Source organism: Mya arenaria, chromosome 11, assembly GCF_026914265.1.
Source record: "Mya arenaria isolate MELC-2E11 chromosome 11, ASM2691426v1".
NCBI classification, from domain to species: domain Eukaryota; kingdom Metazoa; phylum Mollusca; class Bivalvia; order Myida; family Myidae; genus Mya; species Mya arenaria.
Window position 1 is genome coordinate 60,394,324 of NC_069132.1, and position 14,762 is coordinate 60,409,085.

Here is a 14,762-nt window from a genome sequence, read left to right on the forward strand (position 1 = left end):
TTTCTATTGCATGTAAATTTTCAATTCAAATATAGTGACTCAAATAAATTTTCCGTTTTCCCTGCTTATCAAGGGCTGAAGGCAATGCGGACGTAGCTTTCTCTATTTAAGTTGTAAATGCTTATCGCTCGATATCTAACATTTTGGTCGTCAGACAACTACGTTAAAACTCTTAGAACTAGTAGATTTTTAAATAGTAAATCACGTGTATATGTGTTCCACCTATATTATATTAGTTTCTTTACAAATTTATAAAAACAAATCGTTTATTCAGTATCTAATATTTTAATCCACTCTCTAGATGTCTTTTGGTGTACACCAAAGTTAACGAGTTCTGCTAAAATAGTTATATTAGTTATTTTATTGATTAAATAATTGTTTGCAAACGTTAGGATGAGCGCTTTAAAACAACTGAATTTACCTGCTTGAAATACCCGTTGTAAGTCAGTGCAAAATGAATACCTGTTCAATCATGAATTTCGAAATTACAATTTCTGAACTTTCATCTAGATTGCAATAGTTTTTCTGCTTGTCTCTTGTCTTTTCTAGGTTAACCAATGTGCTGGCGATGTTTGTATCTGGGCGTTTCGGATTTGAAGTTAATTGATGAGTTCATACAACTTTCTTTTTCTTTAAATTCATGTTCTTGAATGTACTGCCTTCGGTGAGAAACTTTTAAGTTGAGATTTAAGAAAGTTGTATATATTAAACGCTCGAGAAATGATAAATCCTGCAGAGAATTTGTAAATTAAATTATGTTTTATTGTATGTTCCACGCGTTTACTCAACGTAAAGTGTATCTTGACTGTTTTATATTTTGATATTATTGCTATATTTATCAATATCATAGCAGATATTTGACTATTGCTATCCCGTATAGATTAGAAAACAATATTGTTATCCTACTGCTACTCCTTTTTACGATTCTTTATTAATGTATTATTGTTTGATTTTTCATATAAAATTGCTTCGTGTGCGCTGCCCTTTCCATGATTTAGGGATCTTGAACATCCAATAGTAATCAAAAGGTGTTGTAATGTGTCCTATGTGCTTCCCCCAATAATCAATACATTAATAATTTAGTCCGTTTTCAACATTTATTCAGTTGTTTCAGTTATACAGATATGAATGTACATATAAGTTTTCTGTCTTTGTTGCAGTGAAACCTTGTGTTTGTCTCTCTCAGTGTCTGTAATTCCTTGAACCTTGCATCTCTTAACCGAATTATCTTTAAAGTAGAGTATTTTTCTGTAGTTTCTATTGTGTGTTCAATCTATAGCGATATTATAGGTGGTGTTTCTCTGAATGTCGTTTTATAGTTTATATAAATACTGAGTTAAACAAGGTGCTTTATAAATATATACAAACTGAATCACGATTATTCCCTTGATGGCTGTGTTCGTTGATATCAGGCTAAATAAAATTCCTTAGGCATGCAATTTGTCAAGTTAAAACAAGAAATTGAAAACGATATATTTTATTTATAAAAGCAAGACTCAAAGAGAAAGAAACACCAATCAACACAATATTTATATACATATACAAAGGTTTAATTTAGCCCCGATATGGACGGGCATCAATAAATTATGTATTTATCAAAGCATAGCTTCTAATAAACTTAATCAACAAATATGGTGCATAAACACATTATTAGTTTGTTTTATTTACACTGTCACTCACTATTAAATTGGAAAGAAAACAAGGTGAAATTGTCAAAAAGTGAAGAAAGACACTTAAATTCAATGCAATAAAAAGGAATATTTTTTCCATGACTGGCATTTTCCAATTATTTATTGTCGAAGTAGTCATCAGCTTGAGCATCGCGGTCGAGTGACGGCTTCAGTTGCGGATTTTCCTTTTCAATTCGTGATCTCCCTGAAACTCGACTATCGTTTTATTTTTTTTAATTACGATGATAGTTGAGTTACATAATGGATAATGTATATAATTGACGATAAACTAGTGTTGTTGTTGTTGTTGTTGTTGTTTTTAAATCGTTCAGCAGTATTTACCTAATTTTACAGCATTGCGTCCTGTAGCACGTCTCACAGCAGGAGACATTCTGTTTCTATCGTCCCGAAATTGTCTGTCAAGCTTCTTTTGATCATGTTTTCCTTTCATGATGTGTGGCATTGATTCACGAATCGTTCTCTCGGTGATGACTGGGCTAAGAAAAAAACAGAAAAATTAGTATTTTACAATAAATGACATCTCAATCAAATATGATATGCTCATTAACAATTGCTTTTACAAAACATTTGCGTATCCTAACCTTCGGCGATGATTAAAAGCATGGTCAGTCTTCCCTTTGTCTAGAATCTCGTAGATCTGAGCGGCATACTTGTCAATTTTTTGCCTAGGACAATTGTTTTCCTCACGCACAGATGCCCAGTGGATCGTTTTCCTCTTTAGAACATCCAGCAATTCGTCGCGAGCCTCGGCTGGACACGATTTCCTTTAAGTTTATAAACACATGAGCTGGGTTTCCAACACACTCTGAATCTATGTGATATATCATAGTTAAACACATGTGCGTGCGGAAAAGAAACTCAATGATTGATACTTTTGAAAACAATATTGATCTTTACGCGTTGTTGTTCTTGCTGTTTCTGTTGTTGCGGTTGGTAATCTTGGTGGTGGTGGTTGTGGTGTTGATTTTGATGGTGGTGGTGGTGGTCTTAGATCAGACTTGAGAAGGAATAAAGTGGGCATGATTCCATTGAATCATACAATAACAGCGTTTAAGTTATATCTAAACGTCTTTGACTTCTATACTTACATCCTCCTTGCTTTTCTGCGTCTGGTCTGGGATAGGAATATTGGACTTTGGAAGTCAGTGGCGACCATGTTGTTCCCTACTTTCAAATTCTTCAAGCATTGAAATCGCATTTCCATAAACTGTGCTTAACATCTGTTTGCTTGCTGAAAAAATGAAATTAAAAGTGACATTCGAATCATAAAACGTTTGAAACATCGCACCGACAGATATTTAAGCAGTTTACTCGCCTTCCTTCGATCTCTGACGCTGAAGTTGCTCTTGCAACTGGCTTGATTCTCGTCCGGTACGCATTGAGTACGAACTGGACCTTGTAGGCTCTGCTGGACTGCCCTGTCCATGAAAGCTGTAATGGGGATTTTCTTCACAATAGGCCGCACCTTGGGGAAAAGAGTGCTGGTTGTACGGTTGGTCCCGATATGGACCAACGGACGCTCTTTGTGTTGGATTCTGGTAATCATCTGACCTCTCGTAGTTCAACACATCATACACTCCGTAAGACTGATTTGACCTGAATCAGATCGGAGTGTTTATAACTATACATTGATAAAAATAGATATACTGCTTTTTCTGGTCGTGAACATTTAACCATTCATAAATCAAACAGAAAATATTAAAAGGCCATACCTGCTCATCCTCAATTTCTATCAGATAGTAACAGTTATTTATTCCCGGGAAGTATGTGCAATGGCAGCTGTTTTCCATGTATCGATAAAACATCTAAAATAACGTCACTTTTTTAAATTTCTAGGTATTATTACTTTCGTTTTGTTCTTCAAGAGTCCTTGAAATGATATATTATTTATTGGTAACAAATCAGACAGGTACTACGCATGTCAAACTATTTTGGTCACAAGATATGAGCTGTTTACAACATTAGCCTTTCATAGTCGGTTAAGGTTGGTCTAGAATAAAACCATGTTATTTCGCACCGGGAAGTATACTGACTAGAAGCCCAGATTAAAGTGTATAAACTAATTTTTTTCTTGGTATTCTGACTTCCGATTTATTTTCAAAATTCCATGATGTAAACATTTTTTGCAGGTAACAAGTCATACAGGTATTGCGCATGTAAATACATTTAAATGAAGTTTAAGGTCAGTCTAGAAAAAAAACAAAGGCGTATGATAGTCAAACACGTAGTCCGTTATCGTAGTCGACATTGCATGTAGTTATATTAGGTTTAATGACGAATCCGACTAACTATAATCGACCGTTTATGTTTAATAGACGCAAAAAGCTTACTTGTTCCCAATTTGTTTATTCTTATTTCAGGGTGTATCCCGGACTGTTGAAAGTTTGTTGAAAGTCAGTACCGCTAATTAATAACAAGGAGGGTTCTTAAATTTGTTAACAAAAGCTATATCCTTAAGAAATGTATGGCGGAAATCTCGTTATATACTTTTTTGGTATCAAAGGATACAGAAAAAAGGGGTTTGAATTTTATTAAATACAGAAAATCTACTACGAATATACGCTTTTGATTTGAAAGGTTTGTTTAAATTTTGTTGTAGTTACTAGGTTTCCCTTTGTCCTTTTTTGTTATGGATTTCAAATTTTTGTTCTAATTTCATATATTTAAGAATACGCACAAGGGGTCGAACAACAAGGGCTACATTTACTTGTATTCAAAGTAAAACAAGACAAAATTCATTAAAATGATAATATCTTGAAAATTTCGATTTGTCAATGTTAAAGAACTATAACATTAAGAGAGGAAACCAGAATCAGAATGTATACAAATAGACATTTCACAATTCCGTAAAAAACAGGAACATATTTGAAGTAAATGCGGAATAAATCATATTCAAAGTCGCTTCACCCACTGTTATGAATATTTTATTTCGACAAAACACTTCTTTGAAAAACTACCTAAAACAATGCTACAATGTAACACGCCAACCAATTGTGCCAATTAAACAGAATGTTTTGGTGTCATCTTGGAAGATAGGGTCTATACTTGTTGAAAGAAAAGTATGTTCTTTACACATATTCAATTTCAATGTCAATTGAGCGTTTCGTTTAGATTTATGCACAAGACTTTAAAATGCTACAATGTGATTAAAAAGAGGTATATTTTCACATTTAAAAACTGTCACTGTTATGCGGGTAAACCTATCAGTTTAACAGCACATTATCACATAATTACCATGGAATTATCGCAAATTAATAAAAATGAACGTGTTCAAAATTGAAATTTAAACTAACATCTCCACAAATACAATTTATGTCCTATCACAAATTGTTGTGGAATCGTATTTGCAAATCTAAAGTACTTTAAACCTAGTGTCTTTTAACAGGGTTTGTATGTCAATGTTTGACTATGGGCTTGTCCCTGCCTCTAGTTGTCACTGTATCATATCTTTTTTTCTCCTATTGATAAATGTTTGCGTAAGCATGAAGTTGATTTCTCGTAACCCGGGTTGAACTCTACACTGAACATTTTATTCATTTATAGTTCCAAATCAGTAGTCTGAATACAAATTGATAACAATTTTAAAATGTTTATGTTATCTGGGGTGCGTTTCAGAGACGATCGTTAAGGCGATCGTTAGCTGATTTTAATAGTACGACCAAAATTACCGATCCGCACCGTTTCAGAGACGCAACGTGCACCTGCTTTATCGTTATTTTTGCTCGTAAACCTACGACCGGTAAGAGGCACTCGTTAACTTAACGATCAAGATGGCGGATGAAGATTTTCTCCATATCAAAGTATATTTTTACTTTTTATTAACATTTGAGAGTTTAATTTTGCGTGTAGCATGTTCGCTGGTGTGGAATTTTCAAACTATGTCTAAAAATAGCTGAAAACAGTACGAAAATGTTCTATTTCCGCCGTTCTGTCAAAAAAGGATTTTAACTGTAGAAGATGTAAGCTTTTTGTTATATTTAGTTAATTTGCTGATATTGTGTACATCTAAAACATGGAATATGATGTTGAATTTGATTTGGTTTCATTGCTGTTTAATATGTCCTCTAAAACATTTTCTTGAAATTCTTCTATTTCGGATGGTTTTTAATTCGGATAAATAAATGCCTGTACATATTTTGTTGTAATATAACCGGTCTTTGTGGCATGTAGTCAGTGAATTATTAAACAGTGTTACCATTTTATCATGTCATGATATAACATAATTATTTTTACACATCTAAAACTGATGCTAAATATGTAAATGTAGATACTGTACAGTAATGTAAACAACACTGTCACAACAAATAAGTTGATTATTGGCTACTTTAATACCATGGACACTATCAGGTGACAATGTAATCATTTTAATTCACCTTTACTTGTAATTGAAACTTGTTTTAGTAAGGTATCATATGGTTTATGTAGAACTTTTTAGTATATGAACACATGTGAGTTTTCAAATTCTTGTCTTTTTCAGTCATACCATTTGATGCCAAGTGTACAATATAAACTGAAATGAAAAATGACAAGACATGGTCTTGGTGGAAAATGCTGTGCTCTTCATTGACCTCTGTTTAATAATGGTATGGAAAAGGGAATTAAATTCTAATGTTGGTTTTATGAATAATAATGGAGGTATATTCAACATATGAGCACATTGTCATAAGGACTAAACTGTAAATGTAGAAACTAAACTGCAAAACCATATTATGTACCTGCAGTTAATGCACAGGCTATGTACAGATGCTTAATGATATTCTATGTTTTAGTTTTTTTGCTTGTTAAATATTGTTTTAGTTAATTATTTCAGGCTGGTGATAGAAAACTATCAGGAATGCTTCAAGCTGGCAATGGAGGGAAATGTAAAAGTAGGTAGGAAATGATAAAATGCAATAGGATATAAACCAATTGTATGAATAATACAATAAGATGAATTTTATATTGATACAATGTTGGGCATCTTACTTTGAGCAGTTAACTGGTATAACTTAATTGTTATTTAACTTATATGAACATTAAACAAGAAATAAAATGTCACCAGAATGGTGTTTTTCATGTTTTCTTAAATACCCTACTTATTTTTTTTAAAAAGACAATAATTTTCATAAAATATCCAACTATTTCAGTTGAAAAATGGGAATGTAAGTTATGTGTTTCTTGTAGTTTAACCATTAAAAGGCGTTTTCATAAATGTATTATATTGTGTTGTATTAAACAATATTTTATAACTTTTTGTCTCTTTCAGGACACTGAAAAATCACAAGGTTTCAAACACTTAGAATATGCTCACAATCAGTCTTCAAGATACTCACCTTAAAGGTTCCAGTGTGTTTTAGGAGACTTTGTCAGAACAGTACTTTATACCTATATTCACTGGAGATACCAGACACAGCAGATAACAACAGATATATTGACACAGAACCTGAAATTAATTGCATATCCAAACACAACATAAAACTTTAAACTGTTAAATAGGCAGTGAGACATTTGTGTGTAACCTTCATTATTTGAAATGAAATTTCTTATTTATTTTATTTTATCATTAAGTTTGACTTGGCATTTAAAAGCCATTGGCATTAGATTTTCCAAATATATATATATATATATATTTATGCAGTTTCAACTGTGATGTATATCCAGTTGTTCATGTTTCCTCTAAGGATTAAAACACTTCTGAATAATATAGGAAAATCTAAATGATTCATTTATTCAAACTTATGATAATATATAAAACACACACTACCATGGTTGATCATGTAAACATTCATACTATCTTTTTATAGAAATTAAGTGCATCTTTTGATATTTCTGAATACATTTATTTTTACTTTGACTGGCTCGTGTATAAACACAGAATGCTACATAAAGTGTATACTCCAGTGTATATAATAACATGATTGAAATAGATAATAGATAATATTTGCATGAAACTCTGAACACTTAACCACTATGGCAATCTGCACCAGTTAAGATACTTTTTGTTGAATAATGTGTTTTGATGAGACGAGCTTGTAAAATAGCTGTATTTCTTTTAGTAATTTTGTGTATTTGAAGCATGTCTGCAAATGTAGATTTTATCATGTATTTTGAATGGATCTGAAATGCTGTTTATTAAACTGTTAAAACTGACACAATAAAGATGGATTTATGATTTGTCTTCATACAAAAAATCCAACCGGTCAAAGTTGTATTTTCAAACTATTTCCCAATACAATAACTCTCAGTCACAGTTTTGGTGCATAAACGGATGAACTTTACTCGTTATCCGAACTAAGGCCGGTTGTTGATGATTGGAATCAGTCATCATCATCATCATCATCATCATCATCATCCACCGCACTCACCACAACAACCACCACCACCAACTTCACCACTTTCGTCATCAACTATCAGCAACATCTACATATCATCATCTCGTCATGATCATTGTCGTCATCGTCACATCATAATTAGTATCATTGCCGTGGTTCATCATCAATATTATTATCATTATCATCTTAGTCGTCGTCGTCGCATTATCATTATAATACTCATAATATTCGTCGTAGTCGTCGCCGCATTATCACTATCGTCGTCATTGCATCATTATGATAGTGTCGTCGCCGCATTATCACTATCGTCGTCATTGCATCATCATGATAGTGTCGTCGCCGCATTATCACTATCGTCGTCATTGCATCATCATAATAGTGTCGTCGTCGCATTATCACTATCGTCGTCATTGCATCATCATGATAGTGTCGTCGCCGCATTATCACTATCGTCGTCATTGCATCATCATGATAGTGTCGTCGCCGTATTATTATTATAATACTCATAATATTAGTCTTCGTCGTCGCCGCATTATCACTATCGTCGTCATTGCATCATCATGATAGTGTCGTTGTCGCATTATTATTATTAAATTATCATTGCCGTTGTCGTCGCATCATCGTGACTATCATCATCAGCACCATTCTGCACGTTTGCATTTACTTTACAGAACATTCATAATACGCATACTATAATATTTCACTTATCAAAGACGAATTTAAATTAAAATTACCAGCCTGAAAAAAACGTATTTTGTTGTTGTCCAATTTTCATTATAATTACACAAATTTTAAAATGAGCGTCGAAACCCGCCACTGCCTCCATCACAAAAAATCCCGGATGATGATGTACTTAAGATACAAATGTAACATAAATAGCAGAATAGAGATCACGAGTTTGTATTATTTGTGTCAATCATTATAAAAAGGAGAGTTACATTAATTGATTCCCTTCAAGAGATTATCATTATTATTATTATTATTATTATTATTATTATTATTATTATTATTATTATTATTAAAAAAGACGGGTGCGCTCATCAGGTTAATATGACGTAACGTCATTTCACTTCAGACTGGGTCACTCGCTTTAACGCTGTGCTTTATCGTTATTTTTTTACGTACGACCGGAGAGTTTACGAGACGTTTCTGAAACGCCTTTATGATTATCGTTAAGTTGGTCGTTATTATGATCGTAAATTTACGATAATGGCATATCGTAAAATCTATCTGAAACGCACCCCAGATGTTTTGTCTTATAAAGCTGTGTGTATCTCGTTGAAGGCCTTGAACCTTGGGCGTTTGGAAAAAAGACAAAGTTGTAAAATCGTTGGCCGGTGTAGCTTTAATTATATTAATACAATGATTCAGGTCTGATTCTGGTTGTTTTCAAATCTAAACTGATATTTTGTAAATGCCTCTATTTCTTTTAAGATAATTGCACAATTACCCAATATGCCACACATATTCGAGTACTAATAGAAAATAGTCGTAATGTATATAATTTATTGTTCTGATAATTGACTGTAAAGCAATGGCTTTTTGAAGAGACCCTTAGAAAGCATAAACTACTTTGAAGCATGAAAAAAAGTGTCTATTATATAAACAATATCAGCGTCGAGCTTGCATGTTAAAAACTTGAAGAAAATAAACTATATTTGACATGACTTAAAGTTACTCGCTCATTTTTGGGCCATTTTCACAGGATTGCATCTGAAAGACTTATTTCATCATTGTTGATGATTTTCAGCTTTCGGTAACTTAGTTTTAACATTCCCAAAGGTTTGCAATATTTGGTTTCGGCATACAAAAAAGTGCAATTTGCAAAAATGACTATGTCACTTTTACCTCTGTATACCTCATTATTGTTGAAAAAGTCACATATGTGCTTTATATGTTATATATATTTAATAGAAATCATTTCATAATTCAAAGTATGCAACCCCCAAAACGGGTCTTCAAAAATAGCAATTATAAAATACAAAACAGAAAAGTAAAGCATGACATATCAATTACTTAAGGTGCACAAATAAGCATATATATTCAGTAGTAGTTTGCACAATAGCATTAAGAGAATGGAATCAACATGATAACATAAGGTTTTGTAATGTTCAGGATTTAAAAAAAAATGCTTTTATAAATGTTTTGCCTCATTATACATGAACTCTTGTAGTTTACAGCCATAATGTCCATAACATTGATTTGATTTAAACTTCTAAGTCCTTAAACAGGACAATCCCTGGCACGTTTATCGTCTTTTTTATAATGCGATATTATGCTGTTGGAGTCTGTCTTCGTTAGGAGGTAAGAACTAGGATATACTAGGACTTAATTTGGTCGGGAGCTTTAATTACCATGAATTGAATACTATCACCGTTGAACCAAAGACATAATTTCAACATCAATAAGATAGCTAAACTATGTATTATCAATGTTCAAGGTTGATTGTTATTTTAATTACAGAATGCTGTCTGGTCCCTCGTGTTGAAGAGATGACCTATCAATGTCCACGAATTGTTTCAACTTTGGTTCTGTCCTTTCGATGCGGGATAAACCTTAAAATGAAACAATAGATAATAGTTAAATAAAATGTTACAACTGTTTGTATCACAATGAATAACTCAGGCGCAGCAACGTTTATATTTTATCATTTATCTAAATCATAATGTATTGTGTAGTAGCATCTTGCTAAAATATAAAAAAAACTCTTCTCGGTATGTTGATTTATGATATTTATTTGTTAAATGAGTCCATTTTATGTAATAAGCAATATAAGTCCGATAGCTTTTCTGTTAACTTGTATCTACAAAGACGTCTTTTCGGAACATGTTGTCGTCAGGAATATGCACAGTGAACGTCGCATTTTCTCATTTCTCCAAAATAATATGAATATGTAAATATTAAATATATAAAATATCTGAAAATAAGGACGGAAGCCTACCAAACAAATACGCATCATCGACTTCTGCTTGGCGCGTTTTAGGTGCTTCTGCCTTCTTGTGTGTGTCCTTTTTGAAAGAATCGTCAAGCTCACGCGCATCGTTTTTGCCTTTGAAAATTTTAGGCAAAGTCTCGCGTATAGTTTTCTCTGTTACCTGAGTCCTAAAGAAGTAAAGGGAATGACACTTAGTGATAGCGTTTAGATACAAGAAAAAACTTCATATTTCATATATGTTTTATACGTGTTAGCTAATGTACGAAGTCATTTACCTAGGCCTGTCTAAGATCTCATGTTTGGTTGCTCCTTGGACAAGAATTTCATACAGCCTGCAAGCATATATGTCTGTTTCGTCGAGGTCGATATTTGACTCCTCCCTGACTCCAAACCATGCAATAGTTTTTCGTCTCAGTTCACGATTGACAGAAAGTTTTACTTTTTCAGGACAAGCTTTACTCTGAGTTTGGAAGAGTAATAATTGCGTCTCCAAGTTGGCTTTAACCTGTCAGAGAAATGCATTTGTAATTTTAGATAGAATCTAAATGATGTATTGATATAATCAGATAAAATTATAACATTTACTTTCAATGTACATCTTACATCTGCATTTGTCTTCCATGACTGGTCCGGAATGGCGATGTCTGATTGTTTCATTTTTCTTTTGCCAATAGCCGAAGTGCGTTTTTCGTGCTCCTCTAAAATAGTGATGACGTTCCCAAACACTCCATACAGCATCTGCTTACTAGCTATTATAAGTAAAAGTAATACAATAATTTCAACTAAGAAATTTGCAAGGTATTTCTTAATTTACAATTATATACAGTGGACCAAATACATGTAATCAAAATCAAGTTATGCACATACCTTCTGTCTGTCTAAGTAACAGCTCTTGCGCCTGTGCATGCCTTGGGGTTGAATGCCAATCATTGGATCTAGACTCAGAATTTGTATAGTGGGCATATGAACACTGATTAGCAGGGCGCTTTTTGCCTTGTTTTTTCTCAATTTTGTTTGCTGTCGACGGAGACCCATGAACGTCATTATCCATCTTCGTCTCGCCATCCTTGCGATGTGAGCTGCGTGGAACGTTCCTTTCAAGTTCTAAAACCAATATTTATAAATTGGAATATTGATATAATTACACAACATCTTTCTTTAAGTAGAAAAAGACATGTTGCATAAAAAGAGTTAATCTATATTTTAATTTTTAGCGAAACGAAAGAAGAAAATCATATCCACCGTTTGATTATAGGCTTATTTTCTACAGCGTATTTTGTATAATTAATTTTATATTTTTTAACAATTTCAAGTTTTCTTATGATAATTAAAGAATAACAGCAATAACAGTTTTAAACATGATAATTATAAACAATAATATAATAGAGCATCGTCTATGAAGTGTTTTCAATTGCACATGTTTGAACATGAAACATTTTTTTCTATCACTAAAGATTTTAAATAGAACAATTCTCAAAATGTATTGGAGGGACTTATATATGAATAATAAAAATCATTTTTGAAAAACAACCTTTTTGTTTCGTATCATCCATATCCTGTTTTTTATTTCGCCAACGGCCTTTAAATTGATCTCCTGCATCTTTCGCTTTCCTTCCGTCCTTTCTTGTGGAATTTGACATTTCTGTTTTCTATTTCCTAAAAAAGATTTGTTATTTCGAGTTAGTTCCTTATCAATATTATTCAGATAAGCCTTTCAGTTAACATTTCACTGTACGGATGAGTTAAAAAATGAAATGTAATAATACATACAATGTTAAAGACCTCACAAACTACAGTAAGCGTCCTCCACCTCCTTGTATACGATTTAAATTGCACTCATGCGTCATTCCTTGATAAACAGTCGAATGCATATTCATGAGACAAACGGTGTACTATGAATAATCATATGTGGAAACCCAAGTTTGCACAATCGAAACTAGTGTGAAACTAATGTGAATGTCAAGGTAAAATTTCTGCGGAATAGGTCCGATATGAAATGAATGAGAAATTATTAATTTTCTAAAAATAAGAGGCCAAGGTGAGTAGTTAACTGAAATTCGTCGAAATGTATTTGATTTACTTCTTATTTCGTTTCCTTATTCTTCTGACTATTTTTAACCTTGTTACAATGGAATTCTCTCAGTTAAAATGGTAGATGTGAAATTTTGCACATTTAAACGAAAACTTCTTTGGTCTAGATAATGAAAACAAAACTGTTGACTATTTCTTTCATTTGCCTTATTTCTTTAAATGTGGTAGAGAATTTAGTATATCAAAAATGCACATAAATACGTATATGGACTGTACTATATGCTTTCTAATGATAAATAGATATTTATTAGTGGAATCAAAGCAATATCTTACTCTTACAAACACATCGTGAACACCAAAAGTAAAACATTTCAAGAGTGGTCTATTACGATATTCACACTAAAACAAATGATTATCCTCTATGTATTAAAACAATTCCTGCCGTTTACTGTTTGTTTTTATAATGTGCAATCCATGTTTTAACACACTACAACTTCTTTTCGTAATATATTATGCGTCTCATGAAAAATTATAGTTCATTATGTTCTCAAGGGACAAAAAGAAATGGATGTGTAAAAACGACGACACCGGAATGTACATAAATGAACAAGGCATAGTTGAATGAAGCGGAACGCCTGTGCATACCGGTTAGTATTTGTTTAGATGACGTACGTGCTGCACTTAATAAGATATTTCGGCTACAGGGTTTGTCCCTGTTATTTCTGTTGCATTACTCTCATTTATATAATATGATTCTAAAACAGTAACAGAAATTTTACTATTGAGATATATATCGTCTTAAAACATTTACTGCTATTGAAAATCTGGTACATAAACCTTCAATTTTGCAATTTTTCAGGAAAGCTTGCAACGGTGAGCTGGAACTGTGGCGACAATTTTCACAAAGGATAATACATAAAAGGCGACTCCGAGGGTTTTGTTTGAGCCCTTTCAATGGCTGTTCAAATGATAGGAAAGATGGGTACTCTTTGGGTTGCTGCGCTTTACATAGAGATTGAAGAGCACTCTAAAGAGATACAAAAAAACAATTAACAATTATTGTGTTTGATAGAAATTGTTATATGTTTAATGTTATGGCGCTGTAACACTAACGCTTTGCAGTTACTTATGCCGACGTATATGAATGTTTGCCAACACGGTGAAGACCCATTTAAAATTTGATTTACTAGTGATACATTATGGATTAGAGCACAATAAAGGTTTTATAAATCATTTAATAGTGAACATATCAAAAATAGTAGTTGATGTTAACCTAATTATCCGTTGGCCAACATTCTATTTAAATTTAAATATTGAAAACGTTTTCAAATAAAATATGTATACACACTATGCGTATGAAATAGGTCTAAATGACCCTTATACATTTCAACAAATTTCAATGCCTACAACACAAAGACGAACAATCATATACTTGTACATTCCGATTTCAAATCGGTATGTTTATTTAATAGTGATACATTATGGGTTAGAGCACAACAAAAGTGTTTAAAACAATAACTAGTAAACATAGGTGCTGCAGGTACAATCACTTGGGTTCTCACTACTCGACAGGGCGTCCCAGTGGGGCTGTTGTCCCCCTGGTACCCGATACCCGATACGGAGGTTGAAAATTGGCCAGAATTTCTATCCACCGCGCTATTTTACCGCTAGATTCCTAAGTGCTAAAGAGCTATACCAAAGCTTGGAGATCACTGCGTGCGTGAACCGGCGTCCAAGTACATACTAGCTGAAGTATTTCAGAAAGAAAGCAACGGCTAGTGGTTCAGTTATAAA

At 32.9% G+C, this 14,762-nt stretch overlaps 1 protein-coding gene, 2 long non-coding RNA genes and 1 pseudogene across 6 annotated transcripts; 2 read left to right on the forward strand and 2 right to left on the reverse strand.

Annotated features, from left to right (window-relative positions):
• Positions 1 to 1,461: 1,461 nt before the first annotated feature.
• LOC128208664 (uncharacterized) lies at positions 1,462 to 3,612 on the reverse strand (annotated as a pseudogene).
• A 1,936-nt stretch (positions 3,613 to 5,548) lies between these two features.
• Positions 5,549 to 7,888, forward strand: LOC128208812 (uncharacterized). 2 transcript variants are annotated; one of them, XR_008256895.1, is made up of 4 exons: positions 5,549 to 5,650; positions 6,169 to 6,274; positions 6,502 to 6,563; positions 6,937 to 7,888. It is a non-coding gene; the product is annotated as an uncharacterized LOC128208812 (long non-coding RNA). The 2 variants fall into 2 exon arrangements; XR_008256894.1 differs by having other exon boundaries at positions 6,502 to 6,559.
• A 1,606-nt stretch (positions 7,889 to 9,494) lies between these two features.
• On the reverse strand, positions 9,495 to 12,804 carry LOC128208813 (uncharacterized). Of its 3 annotated transcripts, none has more exons than XM_052912434.1 (7): positions 12,708 to 12,804; positions 12,469 to 12,593; positions 11,805 to 12,041; positions 11,541 to 11,686; positions 11,213 to 11,442; positions 10,944 to 11,104; positions 9,495 to 10,557 (listed from the first exon to the last, which is right to left on the reverse strand). In XM_052912434.1, exons 2-7 carry the CDS (start codon positions 12,575 to 12,577, stop codon positions 10,460 to 10,462), a joined length of 981 nt encoding a protein of 326 aa, XP_052768394.1. In that variant the 5' UTR covers positions 12,578 to 12,593; positions 12,708 to 12,804; the 3' UTR covers positions 9,495 to 10,459. The 3 variants fall into 3 exon arrangements, with proteins under 3 accessions (XP_052768394.1, XP_052768396.1, XP_052768395.1); XM_052912436.1 differs by having other exon boundaries at positions 12,720 to 12,738; XM_052912435.1 differs by lacking the exon at positions 12,708 to 12,804 and having other exon boundaries at positions 12,469 to 12,701.
• Positions 12,805 to 12,847: 43 nt separating this feature from the next.
• LOC128208814 (uncharacterized) lies at positions 12,848 to 14,258 on the forward strand. Its single transcript, XR_008256896.1, has 3 exons — positions 12,848 to 12,975; positions 13,521 to 13,615; positions 13,828 to 14,258. It is a non-coding gene; the product is annotated as an uncharacterized LOC128208814 (long non-coding RNA).
• The last annotated feature ends 504 nt before the right edge of the window (positions 14,259 to 14,762 follow it).